The 22,854-nt window shown below is 45.8% G+C and overlaps 1 protein-coding gene across 3 annotated transcripts in view; it reads left to right on the plus strand.

Annotated features, from left to right (window-relative positions):
- The window catches only part of ADCK1 (aarF domain containing kinase 1), a 129,740-nt gene that overhangs the window by 38,219 nt on the left and 68,667 nt on the right, over window positions 1-22,854 (plus strand). For all 3 annotated transcript variants that reach the window (XM_055538772.1, XM_055538770.1, XM_055538773.1), the window contains one exon: window positions 16,631-16,834. In XM_055538772.1, the coding sequence (XP_055394747.1) occupies window positions 16,631-16,834 (204 nt within the window). The remainder of the gene's footprint in view (window positions 1-16,630; window positions 16,835-22,854) is intronic.

Here is a 22,854-nt window from a genome sequence, read left to right on the forward strand (position 1 = left end):
GCTAGGAAGACGCGAGGGGACTGAGGCCAGGACCCAGGCTGAAAAGGGTTTTGACAGGTGAGAGAGAGGGGTGGTGAGGTTGTGAAGCTGCCTGTGCAAGGGCTGGGGGCGGGGGCAGGGGGCAGGGGCTGGTGCAGGACTGACCCCTGTGGGTGGGAAGGTAAGAGATGACCCGGAGGACACCTGGGTCGCATCGTGATGGGCCTGGTAGGAGTGTGGATTTCATACCAAGGACAGTGGGGATTTTGGAGGATTACCGTCTGGTGGCAGACAGTGAAGAATCTGCCTGCAACGTGGGAGACCCGTGTTTGATCCCTGGTTCGGGAAGCTCCCCCGGAGAAGGGAATGGCTACCCACTCCAGTATGCTTGCCTGGATAATTCCACGAACAGAGGAGCCTGGCGGGCTATATAGTCTGTAGGGTCACAAAGAGTCGGACACGGCTGAGTGACTAGCGCTTTCACTTCTGTTGAAGGCTGTGTCCCTGTTTCCACCGGGGCCAGTGTCCTGCCCCTTCGTGGCCTGCCTCCCTGGGCTGCACAGTCCTGTGGTCTTGTCCAGTGTCTGCAGTGAGACCCGTTATGCCTCCGGGGCCTGCCTTGTGTCCTGCTTCCAGTGGCTCCCTGATTGCGGTTTCTTTGACTGGTGTTTTCCAGGCCCCTGTGTACTCATGGGTTTCTTCCTCATCTTGGTAATAGCCGGCTTACTGGGATGACTCCTGGGGTCCCAGACCTGCCAGGTGTGGGAAATCATTGTGGGGTAGGAGTAGGGGTGTTATGAGCATACAGGAGGACAGCTTTGAGGCCCATAGCGGGCGCTGGACATCTGGACCTTTTCCTTCTCATTCGTGAAGAATGTTTAACAGGGTGTTTGGAGGGGCAGCAAAGTCTAGCAGAAAGTGATGGGTTTTGGAGTCAGAAGGCTGTGACTCAAACCCTGGATCTCCCATTTACTGGCTGAGTAACCCTAGCAAGGCCCTTACCTTCCTTTGAGCAGTGGAAGTTCCCACACCTGTGCAATGTAGAGAATGATGATACCTACCTGAGGCTCTTACCTGGACCAGGTGAGATGATGTGAGTGCTGGAAAGGATTGTGCATTTACTGCCGAGGACCAGCCATTATTGCAGAGTGGGTGATGAACAAGGTTTTGTTTCCCAGCAGCTTCTATCATATGCTGATATAGTGAATCAACAATTGAAATGAAGCTAATGATTATAGAGTGTGTGAAAATTATAAATCAGGGACCTATTTGTACTTGCATTGTGCTGACAAGTCATTTGGCATCTTGTGTGATTCTCATTTTAATATGAAATTATTCATTGAACTTGAGTGTTAGTAAAAACATAATAGGAAACTCATACATACTGGGCACTCACAACCCTTATCAGCTATTAATGGATACTGACAAATTGAATGAAGACAGACTTTTATTTCAAAGACTCAAGATAGATATTTATATAAAGTGTGACTAAAATATAATAAGAGTTTTAAAAATAAAACAATTTATATGTTCTGGAATTAGTGATGATATTAATAGTTATACTACTTAAGTGAATATAGTAAAACCCACAGAACTGTATATTTTAAAATGGTGAAATTTATGCTGTGTGAATTATAGATCAATTAAAAATAGAAAAAAATTATTAAAGCAGTGAAAGTGAAAGTGAAGTCGCTCAGTCGTGTCCAACTCTTTGCGACCCCGTGGACTGTAGCCCACCAGAAATGTACAGATTTAAGAAAAAAATATAATTTCACCAACTCACACTTATTATGATTTTGATATGCTTTCTGTCTCTTTCCTGTCATTTGCCTGCTCTCTTTAGCATTTTCCATGTTGTTACAATAATCTTCATGATCTTCTGTTAAAATGGCTGCTTAATACTGAGCTGTGTGACTGTTCTATAATAAACCCTTTTTCTGCTTTTAGGATGCATTTATTTATTATTGTTGTTCAGGTGCCCAGGTGTGTCCGACTCTTTGTGACCCCATGGATTGCAGCATGCTGGGCAACAACCCCCCCAATCCCTCACCATTTCCTAAAGTTTACCAAGTTCATGTCCATTGCATCGGTGATGCTATCCAGCCATCTCATCCTCTGATACCCTCTTCTCTTTCTGCCCTCAGTCATTCCCAGCATCAGGGACTTTTCCAGTGAGTCAGCTGTTTGCATTAGGTGACCAAAATACTGGAGTTTCAGCGTCAGCATCTATTTACATATATGTTTTTCTATTATAATTGGCACTGTGCTGAATGTCTCTGTTCATAGGGTTTTTGCCTATGTCCTAGATTATTTACTTAGGAGGAATTCTTGAAATGATGTATATGAATCTAAACATTGCTGAGAGAAATTAGAGAGAAATAAATAGAGAAATATATTGTGTTCATGATAGAGGACAGAGAAGCCTGGCGTGCTGCAAGTCCAAGGGGTTGCAAGGAGTCAGACACCACTTAGCGACTGAACAGCAGCAATCATGTTCATGGGTTGGAAGACTCAGTATTGTTAAGATGTCTATTTTCCCCAAATAAATTTCAGTTCAGTTCAGTCGCTCAGTCGTGTCTGACTCTTTGTGACCCCATGGACTGCAGCACACCAGGCTTCCCTGTCCATCACCAACTCCTGGAGCTTAGATTCATAACTATCCCAATCAAAATCCCAGCGGGCTTTTAAAATAGAAATTGACAGGCTGATTCTCAAGTTTATATAAGAATGCAGAGGGTTTTAGAGTCAATTCTAGAAAATAACACTGAAAAAGGAGAACAAAGTTGAGGACTAAAACTATCTGATTTCAAGACTTACTATAAATGTATAGTAATCAGAATAGCATGGTATTGGTGTAAAGATAGACAAAATAATCTATGGAACAGATTAAACGACCCAGAAATAGACCCACACATAATATGAACAGTGAATTTTTTTTCAGTGGTGAAAAGGCAATTCAGTGTAGAAAGGTTTGTCTTTTCAACAAACAGTGCTGGAACAGTTAGATATTCATGTGCAAAATTGAACTTTGATCCATATGTCACACCACGTAGAAAAATGGCTTCCAAATAGATCACACAACCAAATGTAAAACGTGAACATTGAACACTTTTAGAAGGAAACATAGGGGAAAATAGTTGTAATTTGGGTTATGCAAAGATTTCTTGCATAAGGTAAGGAGCAGTGGCTGCACTTTGCAGGAGCAGCGGCTGTGCTTTGCTGGAGCAGCTGTGAAAAGATACCCCATGTCCAAGGTAAGAGAAACCCAAGTAAGACAGTAGGTGTTGCGAGAGGGCATCAGAGGGCAGACACACTGAAACCATAATCACAGAAAACTAGTCAGTCTAATCACACTAGAACCACAGCTTTGTCTAACTCAATGAAACTAAGCCATGCCCTGTGGGGCCACCCAAGACAGGCAGGTCATGGTGGAGAGATCTGACAGAATGTGGTCCACTGGAGAAGGGAATGGCAAACCACTTCAGTGTTCTTGCCTTGAGAACCCCATGAACAGTATGAAAAGGCAAAATGATAGGATACTGAAAGAGAAACTCCCCAGGTCAGTAGGTGCCCAATATGCTACTGGAGATCAGTGGAGAAATAACTCCAGAAAGAATGAAGGAATGAAGCCAAAGCAAAGACAATACCCAGTTGTGGATGTGACTGGTGATAGAAACAAGGTCCTATGCTGTAAAGAGCAATATTGCATAGGAACCTGGAATGTCAGGTCCATGAGTCAAGGCAAATTGGAAGTGGTCAAACAAGAGATGGCAAGAGTGAATGTTGATATTCTAGGAGTCAGCAAACTAAAATGGACTGGAATGGGTGAATTTAACTCAGATGACCATTATTTCGACTACTGTGGGCAGGAATCCCTTAGAAGAAATGGAGTAGCCATCATGGTCAACAAAAGAGTCTGAAATGCAGTACTTGGATGCAATCTCAAAAAGGACAGAATGATCTTTGTTTGTTTGCAAGGAAAACCATTCAGTATCACAGTAATCCAAGTCTATGCCCCAACCAGTAACGCTGAAGAAGCTGAAGTTGAATGGTTCTATGAAGACCTACAAGACCTTTTAGAACTAACACCTAAAAAAGATGTCCTTTTCATTATAGGGGACTGGAATGCAAAAGTAGGAAGTCAAGAAACACCTGGAGTAACAGGCAAATTTGGCCTTGGAGTATGGAATGAAGCAGGGCAAAGACTAATAGAGTTTTGCCAAGAGAATGCACTGGTCATAGCAAACACCCTCTTCCAACAACACAAGAGAAGACTCTACACATGGACATCACCAGATGTCCTGAAATCAGATTGATTATATTCTTTGCAGCCAAAGATGGAGAAGCTCTATACAGTCAGCAAAAACAAGACCAGGAGCTGACTGTGGCTCAGATCATGAACTCCTTATTGCCAAATTCAGACTTAAATTGAAGAAAGTAGGGAAAACCACTAGACCATTCAGGTATGACCTAAATCAAATCCCTTATGATTATACAGTGGAAGTGAGAAATAGATTTAAGGGACTAGATCTGATAGATAGAGTGCCTGATGAACTATGGACAGAGGTTCATGACATTGTACAGGAGACAGGGATCAAGACCATCCCCATGGAAAAGAAATGCAAAAAAGCAAAATGGCTGTCTGAGGAGGTCTTACAAATAGCTGTGAAAAGAAAAGAAGTGAAAAGCAAAGGAGAAAAGGAAATATATAAACATTTGAATGCAGAGTTCCAAAGAATAGCAGAAAGAGATAAGAAAGCCTTCCTCAGCGATCAATGCAAAGAAATAGAGGAAAACAACAGAATGTGAAAGACTAGAGATCTCTTCAAGAAAATTAGAGATCCCAAGGGAACATTTCATGCAAAGATGGGCTCGATAAAGGACAGAAATGATATGGACCTAACAGAAGCAGAAGATATTAAGAAGAGATGGCAAGAATACACAGAAGAACTGTACAAAAAAGATCTTCATGACCCAGATAATCACGATGGTGTGATCACTGACCTAGAGCCAGACATCCTGGAATGTGAAGTCAAGTGGGCCTTAGAAAGCATCACTACGAACAAAGCTAGTTGAGGTGATAGAATTCCAGTTGAGCTCTTTCAAATCCTGAAAGATGATGCTGTGAAAGTGCTGCACTCAATATGCCAGCAAATTTGGAAAACTCAGCAGTGGCCACAGGACTGGAAAAGGTCAGTTTTCATTCCAATCCCAAAGAAAGGCAATGCCAAAGAATGCTCAAAGTACCGCACAATTGCACTCATCTCACATGCTAGTAAAGTAATGCTCAAAATTCTCCAAGCCAGGCTTCAGCAGTATGTGAACTGTGAACTTCCAGATGTTCAAGCTGTTTTAAAAAAGGCAGAGGACCAGAGATAAAATTTCCAACATCCACTGGATCATGGAAAAAGCAAGAGAGTTCCAGAAAAAACATCTGTCTTTGCTTTATTGACTATGCCAAAGCCTTTGACTGTGTGGATCACAATCAACTGTGGAAAATTCTGAAAGAGATGGGAATACCAGACGTGCTTCTTGAGAAACCTATATGCAGGTCAGGAAGCAACAGTTAGAACTGGACATGGAACAACAGACTGGTTCCAAATAGGAAAAGGAGTACGTCAAGGCTGTATATTGTCACCCTGCTTATTTAACTTATATGCAGAGTACATCATGAGAAATGCTGGGCTGGAAGAAGCACAGGCTGAAATCAAGATTGCCAGGAGAAATATCAATAACCTCAGATATGCAGATGATGCCACCCTTATGGCAGAAAGTGAAGAGGAACTAAAAAGCCTTTTGTGAAAGTGAAAGTGGAGAGTGAAAAAGTTGGCTTAAAGCTCAGCATTCAGAAAACAAAGATCATGGCATCTGGTCCCATCACATCATGGGAAATAGATGGGGAAACAGTGGAAACAGTGTCAGACTTTATTTTTTTGGGGCTCCAAAATCACTGCAGATGGTGACTGCAGCCATGAAATTAAAAGACGCTTACTCCTTGGAAGGAAAGTTATGACCAACCTAGATAGCATATTCAAAAGCAGAGACATTACTTTGCCAACAAAGGTCCATCTAGTCAAGGCTATGGTTTTTCCAGTGGTCATGTATGGATGTGAGAGTTGGACTGTGAAGAAAGCTGAGCACCGAAGAATTGATGCTTTTGAACTGTGATGCTGGAGAAGACTCTTGAGAGTCCCTTGGACTGCAAGGAGATCCAACCAGTCCATTCTGAAGGAGATCAGCCCTGGGATTTCTTTGGAAGGAAGGATGCTAAAGCTGAAACTCCAGTGCTTTGGCTACCTCATGCGAAGAGTTGACTCATTGGAAAAGACTCTGATGCTGGGAGGGATTGGGGGCAGGAGGAGAAGGGGATGACAGAGGATGAGATGGCTGGATGGCATCACTGACTCGATGGATGAGTGTGAGTGAACTCCGGGAGTTGGTGATGGACAGGGAGGCCTGGCATGCTGCGATTCATGGGGTCGCAAAGAGTCGGATATAACTGAGCAACTGAAGTGAACTGAACTGAAAGATTTCTTAGATACAATACCAAAAGCATGATCCATGAAGGAAAAAGTGGTAAATTTTACTTCATTAAAATAAAAAAATTTCTTTTTGGAAAAATGTTTAAGGAAAGACAAGCCACAGACTGGGAGAAAGTATATGCAAATCATTTATTTGATAAAGTACTTGTATATGGAATGTATACAGAATGCCTATAACCGAATAATAAGGAAACAAACAGTTCATTAAAAATGGACTAAAGATTCACATTTCACCAAAGACGATACAGAGATGGCAAGTAAACACATGAAAAGATTTTCAACATCATTAGTCTTCAGATCAGATCAGATCAGTCGCTCAGTCGTGTCCGACTCCTTGCGACCCCATGAATCACAGCATGCCAGGCCTCCCTGTCCATCACCAACTCCGGAGTTCACTGAGACTCACGTCCATCGAGTCAGTGATGCCATCCAGCCATCTCATCCTCTGTCATCCCCTTCTCCTCTTGCCCCCAATCCCTCCCAGCATCAGAGTCTTTTCCAATGAGTCAACTCTTCGCATGAGGTGGCCAAAGTACTGGAGTTTCAGCTTTAGCATCCTTCCTTCCAAAGAAATCCCAGGGCTGATCTCCTTCAGAATGGACTGGTTGGATCTCCTTGCAGTCCAAGGGACGCTCAAGAGTCTTCTCCAACACCACAGTTCAAAAGCATCAATTCTTCGGTGCTCAGCCTTCTTCACAGTCCAACTCTCACATCCATACATGACCACAGGTAAAACCATAGCCTTGACTAGACGAACCTTTGTTGGTAAGGTAATGTCTCTGCTTTTGAATATGCTATCTAGGTTGGTCATAACTTTCCTTCCAAGGAGTAAGCGTCTTTTAATTTCATAGCTGCAGTCACCATCTGCAGTGATTTTGGAGCCCCAAAAAAATAAAGTCTGACACTGTTTCCACTGTTTCCCCATCTATTTTCATTAGTCTTAGTGAAATACAAATTTAAACCATAATTAAATACAATTGCACATAATGACTAAAATGCAAAGGACATTATGCTGAGCTTTGGGATATTGTAGAGGAACTCTCTCTCATACACTGTTGGTGGGAATGTAACATGGTACAACCACTTTAGAAAACAGTTTAATTTCTTAAAAAATTACGCATATACTGCCATACAGTTTGAAAATTAAGCATATACTGACATGCAGTTTGAAAATTAAGCATATACTGCCATACAGTTTGAAAATGAAGCATATCCCTGCCATGCAGTTTGACCACTGCATTCCTAAGTATTTGCCTGTAAGAAATGAAAGCATGTCTGCACAAAGACTTGAACAAGAAAGTTCAGAACAGCTTTATTTGTACTTCAAAACTGGAAACAACCCAAATGTGTATCAGCTGATGAATAAATAAAGAAATTGTGATATTAATATATTTATGCAATGGAATACTACTCAGTAAGAAAAAAAGAATAAACTGTTGATACATGTAAGAACACGATGGAGCTCAGAAAAATTGTGTTGAGGGAAAAAGACTAGGTAAAAAAAAATGTGATTCCACTTATATAAAACTCTACAAAATTGTAGGCTATACTGATAGGAAGCAGATGAGTGGTTTTCTGGAAATGGGAGGTATGTGGAGGGATGGGACCGGAATTATCAAGGGAAATCAAAACTTTTGGGGGTGATGGATATGTTTAACTAGCTTGATTATAGTGATGGATTCATAAGTGTATGCATATGTCAAAACTATCAGGTTGTACATTTTAAATATGTGTAGTTTATTGTGTCAAAATATCTCAGTGATGCTGTGAAACAATGAGAGTAATGAATTATGATCCACTGAAAAAATTTAGAAATCCGTGAGTCCATACTGATATAAATAAACAAATGAATAAATTGAAATTTCAGTAAAAAACTGGCTATTTGTACAATTTCAAAGGACTTCCCCATACAATACTTAATGGTAAAAAGAAAACAAAAAGTGAGAATGTTAGGTGGATAACCATCAAAATTAATGTTGCCTGTAGGGAGACAAATCAAAATTGTGCACTATATGATAGGTTGTAATAAGAACAGAACCTATTTATAGATTAGGCTCAATTCGCTAACACTTTTTTTAAAAAAAAGAATTTTTGCGTCTGTGTTCACTGTGAATATTGGTATATAGCTTCTTTCTCCCCCTTGTATTTTCTGTCTGGTTTTGATATTGGCATTACATCGGTTTCATAGAATGGATTAGGAGGCATTCTATCTTCATTTTTCTGGAAGAGCAATATTTCTTCCTTAAGTGGTGTCCTTCAGCTGTGACACCATCTTGAGTCAGAGTTTCTTTGTCTGTTACATACATAGTCATTCCAGCTTTATTTTAATTGGTATTGGCATGGTATATCCTTTTCCATCCTTTTCATTTAACCTGTTTGTGTTTTAATATTAAGAGGACAGTTTCTTATAGATAACATATACTTGAATCTTTCTTTTTTATCCAATTTGACCATCTCTGACTTTTAATTTGGGTGTTTAGACCACTTATATTTGATGAGATTATTGACATGGTTAGATTTTCATCTTTCACCTTGTTACTTGTTTTGTACTTGTCCTATTTATGCTTTATTTGTTTTCTCTCATGCCTTCTTTTGGATTGAGTTTTTTCCATGGTTGCATTTTTGTCTCCTTTGTTGGCTTATGGACTATAATTCTTTTTATTATTTTAGTGATTGCATCAGTTTATGGCATACATCTTTAGCTTGTCGTAGTCTACATACAAGTGCCATTGTACTGCTTCACAGAGTGATGTGAAGAATCTTATAATAACATACTTTAGTCTCCTTCTTTCCAGCCTTTGTGCTGTTGTAATACATGTTGCTTTTACATATGCTATAAACTTCATGTTATACTATTTATGTACTAAAAAAGAAGTCTTGTGCCTTTACCTATGAAGTTTCTGTTTCTGGTCTCTTTGTTCCTTTGTATTTCTGGTATCATTTTCTTTCTGCCTGAAGGATATCTTTTAAAATTTCTCATTGTGTAGGGAGATGAATTCTATCAGCTTTTATATGTCTTAAAGCTTTTAGTTTACCTTTGGTTTTAAGAGATGTTTTTGCTGGGTATAGGATTCTAGGTTTTCTTTCAGTCCTTTCAGAGATGTTCCTCCACGAACTTCTGCTTATGTTGTTCCCAGCGAGAGATCTGCTGTCATTCTTATCTTTGTTCCTTTCTCTATAATGTGTCTTTTTTCCTCTGGATACTTTCAGGATTTTCTCTTAATCACTGATTTTGAACAAGTTCATTATGCAGTTTTCTTTCTTCCTTATGCTTGGGGCTTATTGAGATTCTTGGATCTATTGGTTTATAATTTTTTAAAAATCAAATTTGAAAAAAATTTCAGGTAGTATTTCTTTAAGTATTTTTCCCCCATTCTCTCCCTGACCTCTCTTTTGGGGATTCCAACATTCCAATGTTTATAAGATTGCTTGAAGTTGTCCCATAGATCACAGCTGCTCTTTTCATTAAAGTTTTTTATTTTTGTTTCATTTTGAGTAGTTTCTATTACTAGGACTTGAGGTTCACTAACCTTTCTTCTACAATGTCTAATCATCTATTTATCCTACCCAGTGTATTTTTTTGTGGGAGGGATGTGTTGCAAGGCATGTGGGATAGAACCTGCATCCCCCTGCAGTGGAAGTGCAGAGACTTAACCACGGAACCACCAGGGAAGTGTCATCCAGTGTATTTTTCATATCAAAAATTACAGTCTCTAGAAGTTTCATTTGGATCTCATTCTTTTTTTTAATATTGTCCATGCCTCTGCTTAACATTTTGAACATATGAAATACAGTTATAACAATTGTCCTCTTTTGCTAAAATATGTTTCAGTTTTGAGTTGGTTTTGATTGATTGATTTTTTTCTTTCTCATAATGTGTTGTATTTTTCTGTTTCTTTGAATACCTGGTAAATATTTTATTAGGTGCTAGACATTGCAATTTTGTCTTTTTGGGTACTAGATATATTTGTATTTTTATAAATATTATAGAGCTTTGTTCTGGGACAGTTAAGTTACTTGGAGACAGTGTGATTTTTTTCAAGTTTTTTAGTATTTATTGCTTGGGAATGGAATGGTGTTTAGTTTGGGATATTCCCCTCTTCTGGGTATTATAGCAAATGCCTCAAGAATTATGAGATTTTTCTAGTCCAGCTAGTGGAAATAGACCTATATGAACACACAGGATACTGTTAACCCTAGTCTTTTGTGGTTGTTATCTTTCTGGCTTATGTAGTTTTCTTGTGTGTATGTGCTGACTGTTACTCAACCAGGTACACGAGGCAGACCCTAGGCAGCTCTTCAGAGTTCCTTCTTCGTATGGCGCTGTCTTCTGCTCCAGCTCTGCTGTGAACTCAAGTCTTCTGTGGTGCTGCCTGGCCCCTTTCCCTGCACTGTGGCCTGGAACCCTCAATGCTGGAATTGTAATCTGGGCAACCATAGGTTCACTGTGTTTGCTTCGCATCTCTCAGGAATCACTCTCCTTCCTTTCCTGATGTCCAGTTCTTATTACTTCAGACAAGGAAGGTAATTTTGTTCCCCATTTGGAAAGAGATGTTAAGGATGACATCAAGATTATGGCTTTAGCAATTTCACGTTTAGAGTTGCAGTTTAACCAGGATCTACCCGACAGGTAGTCAGTCAGAGGAGGGACAGAGGACGCTGCTAAGGGGTAGGATTAAATCTGTGGTCAAGCTTCGTCAGAACTTTTATAAACTGCAACTTGTTTTTTTTTTTCTCCCCATAAGACATGATGAGTTTTACTTTGCTCATTAAGTAAAAGATTAAAGCAAAGGGTGACATCCAGAAGAGACTTTGGAGACTGTCCTGGCTTGATTTCTTGGGGATGAAGGGGGAGTTGCAATTCCATTTTCATGATGAAAAACACACATGTGGATCATAGCACCCTGCAAAATTGGGGAAACAGTGCTGGATTCTGCACCAAGCTGGTCCAGTCTGTGTGGTCGAGAATTTGGGGCTGGACTTCTATTTCCAGAAGATGTTGAAGAAGAGATTATTTAAAAAAAATTCTCCTCTATTATTGATATGATAAATATTAGTTTTAGGAAATTTTAGAAATACAGAGAGACCTATAAAGAAAAGTACTCTTGTAATCCCACTGCCCAGAGATAACACTGGTTGCTTGTCAGTGCATTTCCTTTGGGTGTTGAGTCTTTGACTGGGAGAATATGTTAAGGGGCTTGTGTGCTTTGGGGTCTGTCTGTGACCTTCTCTTGTACCGTCTCTTCCTGTGATGTGTGGGGTTGTATGTGTGTCTGTCTCTTTCATCTCTGTCTCACACTCAAACCCCAAAACCCCATTGGAGATACTGCCCAACTGCCCAGTTCTGATGGGGGAGACCTACTGATTCAGGCTGGCTTTGGTACCTTTCTTCCCTACCCTTCAGGATTTAGGCATGAGTAAAGGATTGCCCTCCTTGGGCCTTTGCTCCATCCCTCCCAATCAATAATTAATCAGTACTGAGTTGATCTTATTAGCTATTCACTGCCCACTCCCTCCTCCCCCCAAATCCCAACCCAAGCTGGCTAATGACAATGCTTTTAATTAATATGAGGCAGATTAAAGCTCATTACAACAAGGTTATTGGTAATGAGATCATCATAAGGCAAGTTATTGAGCTGGGAGTGAAAACGAAGTTGGAGGAGGGGCAGAGAGATGGTGCCAGCTGTTCCTGCCCTGTTTTGGCAGGAATGGAGCCCGGAGTGTGGGAACTCTGCAATGAGGACACGCTGCAGCGACAAACACCCAACCAGCTCATGAAACCAGGTGCTGGCCCCACGGGCCTCGGGGCCAGTGAGCAAATGGGTGTGCAGTGTTTAGGGCACTAGCGTGTGTTGAGAAGCCAGCGCTGGTGTATTCAATTAAGAATGTGCAGATTATGACCTGCTGAGTCGGGGGCACAAGCCACCCACACGGGGTCCGCAGACAGCTCTGTCGGCATCCAAGCTCCCACTGGGGAAGTGAAACTCACTGGGGTGTTTTGATTGAACAAGATTTATTATTACAGATCCCAGAAGCAAAGATGCTCAGTGAGCAGGAGAAGGGCGGTCCTCCGTCCCAAGTCACCAGCAAGCAGGAGGTGAATGCTCAAAGAGGGACTTTGCACTAAGCCAGCAGTTTCTTGAAATTCTGAATGAGACCTGCCTTCTGATCCTAAGGGACAGTGGAACTGTGGGAGCTGGAGCTGGAAAGGGACCCTGGAGATCAGAATGCCTGCTCTGTTATTCAGCATTTGTGTCTTTTGACCTTCAAAGAGCATTTGCATTTTTTTGGTGAGTGGAATATCCCTCATCCCCATATGACTGTGTGTGTTTAAGACGCTAGTTGAAATATGGGTGCCATTTGCAGTAGATGCCGATTCAGTTTCATGGATGATGGTTTTGTGTGTGTGACCCATGGTTGTCATCAATCTACACTTACGGCTCATCATGGCTTGCCCTGGGGTACACAGAGTCTACAGGGGACACACATGGTCTCTGTTCCCAATGGCTGCTGTGCCAGGGAACCAGTGAGTCAGAGGTAGACCAGCCTTCCTGGGCTTGTGTGACCAGAGAGGGCTCCCTGCATTGTCCAGACAGTGTGAATGTGACCTTTACTTTGTGCCAGGAGACACCCTACCTGGGACTGGCTCAGGGCAGAGGAGGGAGGCAACAGAGCCCTGGCTCTGCTCCCTGGTAGGAGGCCTAGTTGGTGTGAGGCTAATGCTTTCTGAGTTCTTCCAGTAGCCGAGAGAAATGCAGATGTGAATCTAGTCTAAAGAAAATGGTGGAGCAGGTCTTATACACACACACACACACACACGCATGTTGTGTTGTTTTCTTGACCTGAAATGCTCTCCTTTTTAATCCTAATCTATTCCCATTCAATTGCAGGGGTTGTATCAGCCAGGGACTAGTCATACCTGTAATTTATTTTATTTAAAAAAATTTATTTATTTAAAAATTTTATTTAATTTTTGGCTGCACCACGCAGCATGTGGGATCTAGACCCCTGACCAGGGACTGAACCTGTGTCCTCTGTGTTGGAAGGCAGAATCCCAATCACTGGACCACCCAGGGAAGTCCCAATAATTATGTATTTGGCTGCGCTGGGTCTTAATTGCAGCATGCGAGATCTTTCCGTTGCGGTATATGGGATCTGGTTCCCCGACGAGGGATCGAACCCAGGCCCCTTGCATGGGGATCTTGGAGTCTCAGCCACTGGGCCACCAGAGACGTCCCCATATTTGTAATTTAAATGTAAAAACGTATTAATTAGGAAAAGGTAGTTAACTCCTAAAAGCAGCAGTAGAAGAATCTAAGGGGACAGAGGTAGTAAATGCATAAAGCACCTGCTCCCTCTAGGATTGGGGTGGTGAACAAGAACAGACCTGAAGACTTGGCTGGGGGCTTCCAAGGCTGGGATCCCAGGCTGCCCTGGAGACAAGGAGACATGGGCCACGGTCACAGCCTGCCCTGTGGCAGAGAGATTTGTAGGAGGAGACGACCTAGAATTAGTGTGTGGGAGCTGCCTGCTGGGTGGTCAGAGCACTTGCTGGAGCGTGTGGGCCTGAGCTGGTCCACAGAAGGGGCCCACTAGGTAGTGAGGGTGGGCTGGTCCATGAGGGCCACCGGCAGGTCCCCAAGCCCCTGTCCCACTGGCTGATGAGCTGGAAGCCGCCCAGTGGGGCCGGTAGGGAGCCTCCTTGTGCCGCTGTGGTCTTGCAGTGTCCACCCCCGCCCCCAAGCTCCCCTGTTGATCGGGGGCCCCATCTGACACAGGAGAAATGGCACAGGGTCACTGCAGTATCACAGCATGTGGCAAGGAAGGGTGGGTTGGCAGGGCCTAAGGACAGCCTCCGAGTGCCTGGGGTCCAGGGCATCCCTTTGCTATAGACGGAGCGGGTAGGTGGGCTCCCTGGCTGCTGGGACCAGGGTATTTGGGGCTGCAGCATTCTCTTTTTAATTCTTAAGGTAACAGTTTTCTGTGCAGTTCACTTGGCAACTAATCATGTAGAATCTTTGAACGTTTCTTCCATCTTTGTTGCCTACCATTATTTAACTCTTCACCTGGTTTCTTGCCCCCAACATGCCCTTAATTATGTCAGCATCCTTCGTAGCACTTGAGAGCGTAAGTCCATCATAAATATTCACTCTCCTGGTTGACTTACGGGAGGAAGAGGGTGCCAGGTTCCCACAGAGCCCTGGGTCTCCCTTGTCTTCTGTTTGTGCCTGTGGCTCCATCCTGCTCAGGAAGGCAGGACCCTCAAAATTCCAAGATCCTCAGCAGAGTTGGGGTGGTGACTGGGGATGTGCAGCCTGGGGGTGGGTGGGGGCCACATCCCACTCCAGAGGGATAGGTGGGCATCAGGCAGGGAGTTAAGGCTGGCCTGTCTTGCACCACCTGGCCTGCCGCCCACCCTATGTGCCTAATGCCCCACTGTGATGTTTTCTTCCAGTTAACAGGAGATCCCTGCTAAAGTCTGCTGAGTTAAAGAGCCCTAGGATTGAAATGCTTTCTAGACCTTCCTTTGACATTTATTAGCTTTTTCTATAATCAAAACATCTGACATTCTCGTCCTTAAAGATACCTGTACTTACCTCCCTAAATTGCTGGAAGGATTAAAAAAATAATGACTTTGGCATCTTTGAAAATTGTAGACCTCCAAACAGACAGACAGAATCATTAGTATGGCTGAGGGGTGGGTGGCAAATGTGTGAACTTAGTGTATCCTTGAATGAATCATAAATGGATCAGAACTAGTTGAAAACCTTACACATGCTTGTTTCTGTGGGAGTGGGACTCAGACCAGGTAAGTTTTGAAGGAAAGGCGATCAGAAGTGTTGGCCACGTCAGGCCATGTCTGGAGGCTGGCTGCAGTTGGAGGTTGGAATTGACTGGTCTGGGTACCAGGAGACTGAAGGTGAATGATGGTATGTGTGTGTGTGTGTGTGTGTGTGTACCAGGAGACTGAAGGTGAATGATGGGGTGTGTGTGTGTACCAGGAGACTGAAGGTGAATCATGGGGTGTGTGTGTGTGTGTACCAGGAGACTGAAGGTGAATGATGGGGTGTGTGTGTATGTGTGTGTGTGTGTACCAGGAGACTGAAGGTGAATGATGGGGTGTGTGTGTGTGTGTGTGTACCAGGAGACTGAAGGTGAATGATGGGATGTGTGTGTGTGTACCAGGAGACTAAAGGTGAATGATGGGGGGTGTGTGTGTGTGTGTACCAGGAGATGGAAGGTGAATGATGGGGTGTGTGTATGTGTACCAGGAGACTGCAGGTGAATGATGGTGTGTGTGTGTGTGTGTGTGTGTGTACCAGGAGACTGCAGGTGAATGATGGGGTGTGTGTGTGTGTGTGTGTGTGTACCAGGAGACTGCAGGTGAATGATGGGGTGTGTGTGTGTGTGTGTGCCAGGAGACTGCAGGTGAATGATGGGGTGTGTGTGTGTGTGTGTGTGTGTACCAGGAGACTGAAGGTGAATGATGGGTGTGTGTGTATCTGTGTACCAGGAGACAGAAGGTGAATGATGGAGGGTGTGTGTGTGTGTGTGTGTACCAGGAGACTAAAGGTGAATGATGGGGGGTGTGTGTGTGTGTGTGTGTGTGTGTGTGTGTACCAGGAGACTGCAGGTGAATGATGGGGTGTGTGTGTATGTGTGTGTGTGTGTGTGCACCAGGAGACTGAAGGTGAATGATGAGGTATGTGTGTACCAGGAGACTGAAGGTGAATGATGTGGTGTGTGTGTGCACCAGGAGACTGAAGGTGAATGATGAGGTGTGTGTGTGTGTGTGCACCAGGAGACTGAAGGTGAATGATGGGGTGTGTGTGTGTGTGTATGTGTGTGTGTGTGTGTACCAGGAGACTGAAGGTGAATAATGGGGTGTGTGTGTGTGTGTACCAGGAGACTGAAGGTGAATGATAGGGTGTGTGTGTGTATGTGTGTGTGCACCAGGAGACTGAAGGTGAATGATGGGGTGTGTGTGTGCACATGCATGTGCACTGGGGGGTGCATCAGTGTGTCCAACCAGAGTGGCAGGAAAAGAGAAGCGTGCCCAGTGGGCAATGGGCACTCATGTCTCTCTGGCCCCGTCTGTCTCCCTGCAGGTGCACCTCCGCTCTGCCAGGCGCCTCTGTGAGCTCTGCTGTGCCAACCGGGGCACGTTCATCAAGGTGGGCCAGCACCTGGGGGCTCTGGACTACCTGCTGCCGGAGGAGTACACCAGCACGCTGAAGGTGCTACACAGCCAGGCCCCGCAGAGCAGCATGAAGGAAGTCCGCCAGGTCATCCGCGAGGACCTGGGCAAAGAGGTACCCGCCTCTGCCGGGAGGGGTGGGTCCCTTCCTGTACAGTGTGTTTCCAGAAAGACCCTGCAGGATTCTTGGCTTGGCCCCAGGCCCTGGGGATCCAACAGAGGTGGGGAGCACGGAAACTTTCAGTGTGAAATCAGCGAGGTTAGTAGGAACCTGAGTGGCCCTCAGTAAAAAATATTACTTGGACCGTATGAAATGGTTGATATGTTTAGACTGTTTTCGACCTGTAACCTAGTACGATTCATATGCTTCAATCTAGTAGTTGCTGTCAGTTGTTGAGAGTTTACTGTGTGCTCCAAGCTCTGTTGTTTCCCACACGTTATTTCACTTAGTCCTTATGGCAAACCTACAAGACACTCACTATCAATAAGCCTGTTTGGTGGATGAGGGATGGAGGCTTAGGGTGATCAGGTAAAGCGTCCAAGGGGACTGTTAGTACAGGGTTCTGGCGCCCTGCTCTTTCCATGAACTGTCCTAATCATTCAGTGCAGTGACTTCTGGCACATCGCTGGGCCTCTGCTTGATTGCCTCCAGTGACAGGAGGCTTATTCTCTTACGGGCTGCCTGATGTGGTCTGTTCTATTATCAGTCATCTCTAATTGTAATAAGTGCTTCCTCCTAAGGGCTGATGCCTGCTTCCTCAAACTTCCCTGATCTTCATTCTGACCCTGGAGCCACAGACAAAGGGGCTGAGGGCCATTCTGTACGTGGCCCTGGTCACGCGCCTTTGGACTCACGCCAGTGACCTGCGGGATGTGTGGAACCCAGACTGGGCCCAGTGGTGTGGATCCTTGTTGGCCTGATCCACTCATCGTGATTCTGGGGAGGGGGTGGTTGGAACAGCCATCTGCAAGGATCTACTAAGCAGGCCCAGGCTTATAGACTATGTGCTAGAATTTCATGGTACCTAAGAGAACTCTATTCAGTAAAGCTTTTCTCCCTTTACCTATTACTACATTTGAAATTCTCATTTTTTTAAAAAATTATTTTTATTTTTTTTTCCCTTTTTTAATTAAATATTTTTTTTTTTGTCTATGAAGCAGAGCATAGGGGATCTTAGTTCCCTAACCAGGGATCAAAGCCATACCCTCTGCATTAGGAGTATGGAGTTTTAGCCCCTGGTCCGCCAGGGAAGTCCCTGAAATTCTCCTCTTAGAGAGAGAATCCTTTGGATCTTCTAGGATTTTTTCTGAGCAAAATAATCTTAAATGTCAAGTCTAGATCAGCTGACACCTTTCCTGAAATTATTTTATTACCTCTGATACTTCCCAATTTCCCCAAATAAAATCTTTAGCTGGGCTTTTGAGATCCACCCCGTCCACTTTCAGCTTGCCATGGTCTTCGTCTGCCTGGAGTCTCTTTACTCCACCCTCTCCCTGTCATTCCTTGTGTTCCTAGGCCACTGGCTCATCTGTCTGTCTGTCTACCAAATGCCGGGCACTGTGCTAGATGCTGGGGGTCCTGGCCAAGTCCCAGCTCTCCCATGAAGTCTTCTCTGACCGTCTGCACACCTTCGCTCCCTCCGCTTGTGCTTCTCCTGGGTTGGTTAGTTGTGTCTAGGTGGTTTCACCACAAATTGTGAGGTCTGGGGATGAACACCATGGTGGTCCTTTTATTCCTGTCTGCAGTTCCAGAATAGTACATGGTGTATCGGGGGTGCCGGTGTTTGTTTAATGAACCAATGACGGATAAGTGACAGTTTCCTTAGGCCACTGAGGGCCAGGCGGAGAGTTGGGGCAGAGGGTCATAAAGCTCAGTTGTTCCGTTTCTGCTGATTTGCCTGCAGCTGGCCCTGACTGTCTGTCCCTTAATGTAGAGCTGACATCACATGCCTGGCATCCCTCCAGAGAAGTCCCACTCCTCACTGAAGGCCTGGCCTGGCTTGGCCTCATTATTGGACTCTCTGGGAGAGGCATGGGCACTGGATCACCCAGGAGGGCTCCTTTCTCCTGGGCCCTGGTGCCCACAAGGTTTTGTTTGTGCCCTCCAAGAGCCTATCTCCCCAGTCCTGTGTACGTTTTGTAATCAAATCCCACTGGCCTCGGAAGTCAAATTCCCTGGGGGTTCTCAGTCCCTTTGGCCAGATCCCCAGGTTGGGAAATCTGCTGTAGGTCCTAGAACTTTCTCAGCAGCACTAGAATTTATTTGGTTTAATGGTTCTGAGCATAGACACCTCTGTGGACTTCCTTCCTATGGAGGAACATCTCCTCCAAGGGGATGGGGCGGGGGTGGAAGATTGAGTGAAGAGTAGACCTGATTTAGGGCTGAGTCAGGAGCAGGCCACAGGCTGGGCAGAGTGGGGTGAGGATGGAGGGGCCGCAGGCCGGGGGGACGGCAGCAGAGAGGCTCAGCCCTCGTGTGCCTGTGTTTCTTGCCAAGACGGTTGGCCTCCTGCTTCCTACAGCGTTGAGATGCAGCCCCAAATGGACACTAGATGAGTCGCTGTAATAGCAGTGTGAAGTGCACCATTGCTGGGCACTGTGGCAGCTCAGCGGGGGCGGAGGCAGGGAGAGAAGGCAGCAGCTTAACCCTTGGAGCTGGAGGGGGAGGCAAGAGCAGGGCAGCGGCTTTCCTCCAGGCCAGGGTGGAGCGAGACGGGAAGTTCAGGGCATCAGCAGTCATGGTGTGCCCGCCCGCCCAGCCGGCTGCAGGGTGTCTGGGAGACGCTGCCTGCATCTTCAGGGCCCCTTCTCTTGGCAACCCCCTCGCCCAGCCAAGCCATCCTGAGCGTGGTGGCCTGTGTCTCCTGCCCCACAGCTGGTCATGAGCCTGCTGAGAGAAGGAGACTAATGTCAAGGCCATGGCTTGGAGGGGATGTCCCTCCTGGCTGGGAAGCTCAGAAGCCTCAGGGTTCTTACCCTGGCCCCCACAGACACGCAGTCAAAGTCTTGCCTCACCCCTTCCTCCCCCTCCCTGCCTGGAAGATGGCATTTGTTCCCGGTTCCACACTTTCTCAGCCTGTGGGCGGAGGGAGGGGAAAGGGGGCCGCGTGGGAAGCAGGGTAGGCGGGTGTCGGGGAGTCAGGGCGGGGAAAGTCACTCACTCTACCCTTCCCTCCTCCCCCAGCCCCTCCTGTGACGCTTCTTGGGGAGCAGCCCTCCCCGCCCCCCCATCCCCCCAGGAAGACGTTTGAGCTGGCTCCTCTAATCCTGAGCACCACGCCCGCCCCGGGACCCTCCATTTCATCCCTGGTTCCAGGAGCAGTTAAAGGAAGCTGAGTCTGCCGTGCGTCACTGTCTTCTTTCTAGGTCTGAGTCCTCGGGTGGACCCTGAGGTCACCTGGAGCTCAAAGACTGCACACGTGTTCAGTTGCTCAGTTGCTCTTTGTGGCCCCATAGACCGTAGCCTGCCAGGCTCTTCTGTCCGTGGAATTTTCCAGGCAAGACTACTTAAGTGGGTTGCCATTTCCTTTTCCAGGGGGATCTTCCCGATCCAGGGATGGAACCCATGTCTCCTGCATTGGCAGGTGGATTCTTTACCACTGAGCCACCAGAGAAGCCCCAAAGATCGGTCACGTGGCTGCCCCTAAATCTCACACTGAGGAGAGGAGAGGGGTGACCAAAGAGGAGCTAGAGGCTGGTGTGCCCCAGCCTGCCCTGACTGGCTCCATGTCTGCCTCGTGAGCAGAGCCCTTAGTGCTCTCAGACTGATTCCTGTCCCTGGAGGATAGCGCTGGCCCTGAGGGGATGTCCCCAGCCTGGGGCGTGAGGGTGAGGTTGCAGCTCTTCTGGACTCCGTGATGTACGTTTGGTGTTAGATCAGTTCACATCCCTGGACAGCAGGCAGGGCCGTCTGTGCCGAGGTGAGAGCAGGTGAAGTGATCCCATTCCCGGCTTAGGGACTGGCCTCTTTTGGGAGGTGGGGTGCTGCTAGTGGGGGGACCATGTAGCTAAGGGAGCGGCATGTGAGGGTTGGGATGAGACCTCAGATCTTTTGATCTTCTGGCCAGTGCTTTGTCTCCTATGTAGCAGAACTTCTGTTTGGCAGAAACCCTTTAGGAATCACTTTTTTATGTGTCTGTGCCTTAGGAGTTTCTATCATTACCAAAAAGAAGCTTACTTTTTTCCTTTTATTTTGAATGTTAGGCTTACATCTTACTTAGGCTTAGTAAGTTAGTAACTTACTTAGTACTTACTAAGTAACTTACTTAGTAAGTTAGGCTTACTGCTCACGACAGGTTGAGCAGTCAGCAGTCAGAGCTCTAGGAGGTGGGGTCATTGCTTCTGCCTGGAAGTGACTTGGATCTGGAGTGGGTTGGGGTTGGTCTCAGTCTTGGTCTCCTGACCTCCCTTGGGGCGGCGGGTCCAGACGCAGTGCTGATCCTGACCAGCAGATGGCGCCTGAGCTTGAGCGTCAAGGGAGGGCTGTTAAAGTTCTTCGCTCCTTATGGAGGGGAGCCCTGATGGCTGGATGAGACTCTGGTTCTTTCTCCTCCTGGGCATAGTCCCTGCTGTGGAGCGGGGCTGACAGCTCTGTACCCTGAATGGGGCAGACGCAAGCTTAAGTTATGAGACTGTTGACCACCCTGGGTTTCAGGAGCTCTTGGTGCTATGCTGGAGGAACTGGCCGGGTTCTTTGTGCTGACCACCAACCCATCCTTACAGCTTCTTCATTTGGAGTAGGAGTTCTCTAAGGCCCCTGTAGGCTCTAACAGCATTCAGTTCTGTGGTTCAACACCTTTTCCTTGACTATCCTCTCTCTCTCTCTCTATATATATATATATATTTTTTTTTTTTTCCATTCTGTCTGTTGTCTAAGCAGCTGGTATTTAGGGGAAAAGGTACAGAGCTGGAAGTTGTAGCTACAGTCAAAATGGGTAAAACCTTCCTTCTGGACCGTATAGTCTAGGGTCAACAGGAGGTACACCCATTGCTATAATACCTGGTCCTATGGGGAGGGGGAAGAGATGGCCGGGGAGAGAGAGATTACATTTGGGTGGGTGGAAGCTTTTTGCAGCCCATGGTGTCTCATCTAGGTTCTCAAATATGGGTGGGGTTGGGGGAGGTAGAGGTTGGAGGAGGGGGTCACCAGTTAATGAAATGGGCCGAAGATGCAGGCTTTGGAGAGCATAAAACACAGGGAGGGAGTGCGTGGTGAATAGTCTTGCTGACTGGTAGAGGGAGTTCAGCCTGGTGACTCGCGGGGCCGAGGTATAAAGCTGGGGCTGAGGTTACGTTACGAAAGGTCTTTGGATGTTCTTTTCATAAGGTGAGCCTGAAATAGGAGGGCTTGGAGAGGTTCTCAACAAAGAGGGATGGAGTGGAGCTGAATTTCCTTAGTAACATGGGAGATGAGGTGGGGGAGGTGAGGCTGGAGGTTTGAGGTGGGTGGAGAGCTTGGGGGCAGGAATCACAGTGGGACTCAGGAAGAGATAAGAGAATTCTCAGCTTCACTGGTACAGTTATCTTTGGTTGTGCGCGCACACACACACACACACACACATATCTCTCCCCGCTCCTGGAACACACATGGACAAGTCCAGTCTCCTTATGATACATTTCAGTGAGAGATCCAGTTTAGTCTGTTGTGCTGGAACATAGCTGTATCAGATGATGTTCTTCCCAACTCTGGAACTCGATGAAAAACGGAAGGAAATGAGGTCAGGGGCCAGAGTTCAGAAACACCTTTGTGAGGGGCTGTGTTTGTGCTGGTGCTGAAGGCTTGGGGTTTGGCTTCTGTCCTCCAAAACACATTTTATCAGTCTTTTCCCTCCTGAGCTTCCATGGGGTGGGGTTTCTAGACTTGACCTGGTTTTGTAACCCCCTCGTGGCACCCAGGGACAAGTGCTCAAATGTTTCTGAGGGACCATCCAAGCTGAGTGGCTGTGAGGATGTAGACAAGAACCATTGCAATTCATTTGGGAAAACGCACCTCTCATTGTTTCACACGCACCTACAGATACAGGTGCAGGGTGAGTTTCAGGTGTCAGCAAAAGTTCAGAAAGGAGAGAAAGAAGCCCTGCTCCCAAGAACATCATTTGTTTATCGAGCTTGGTGAGGGTGGCAGAGAGAAGGCCC

Source organism: Bubalus kerabau, chromosome 10, assembly GCF_029407905.1.
Source record: "Bubalus kerabau isolate K-KA32 ecotype Philippines breed swamp buffalo chromosome 10, PCC_UOA_SB_1v2, whole genome shotgun sequence".
In the NCBI taxonomy this organism is placed as follows: Eukaryota; Metazoa; Chordata; class Mammalia; order Artiodactyla; family Bovidae; genus Bubalus; species Bubalus kerabau.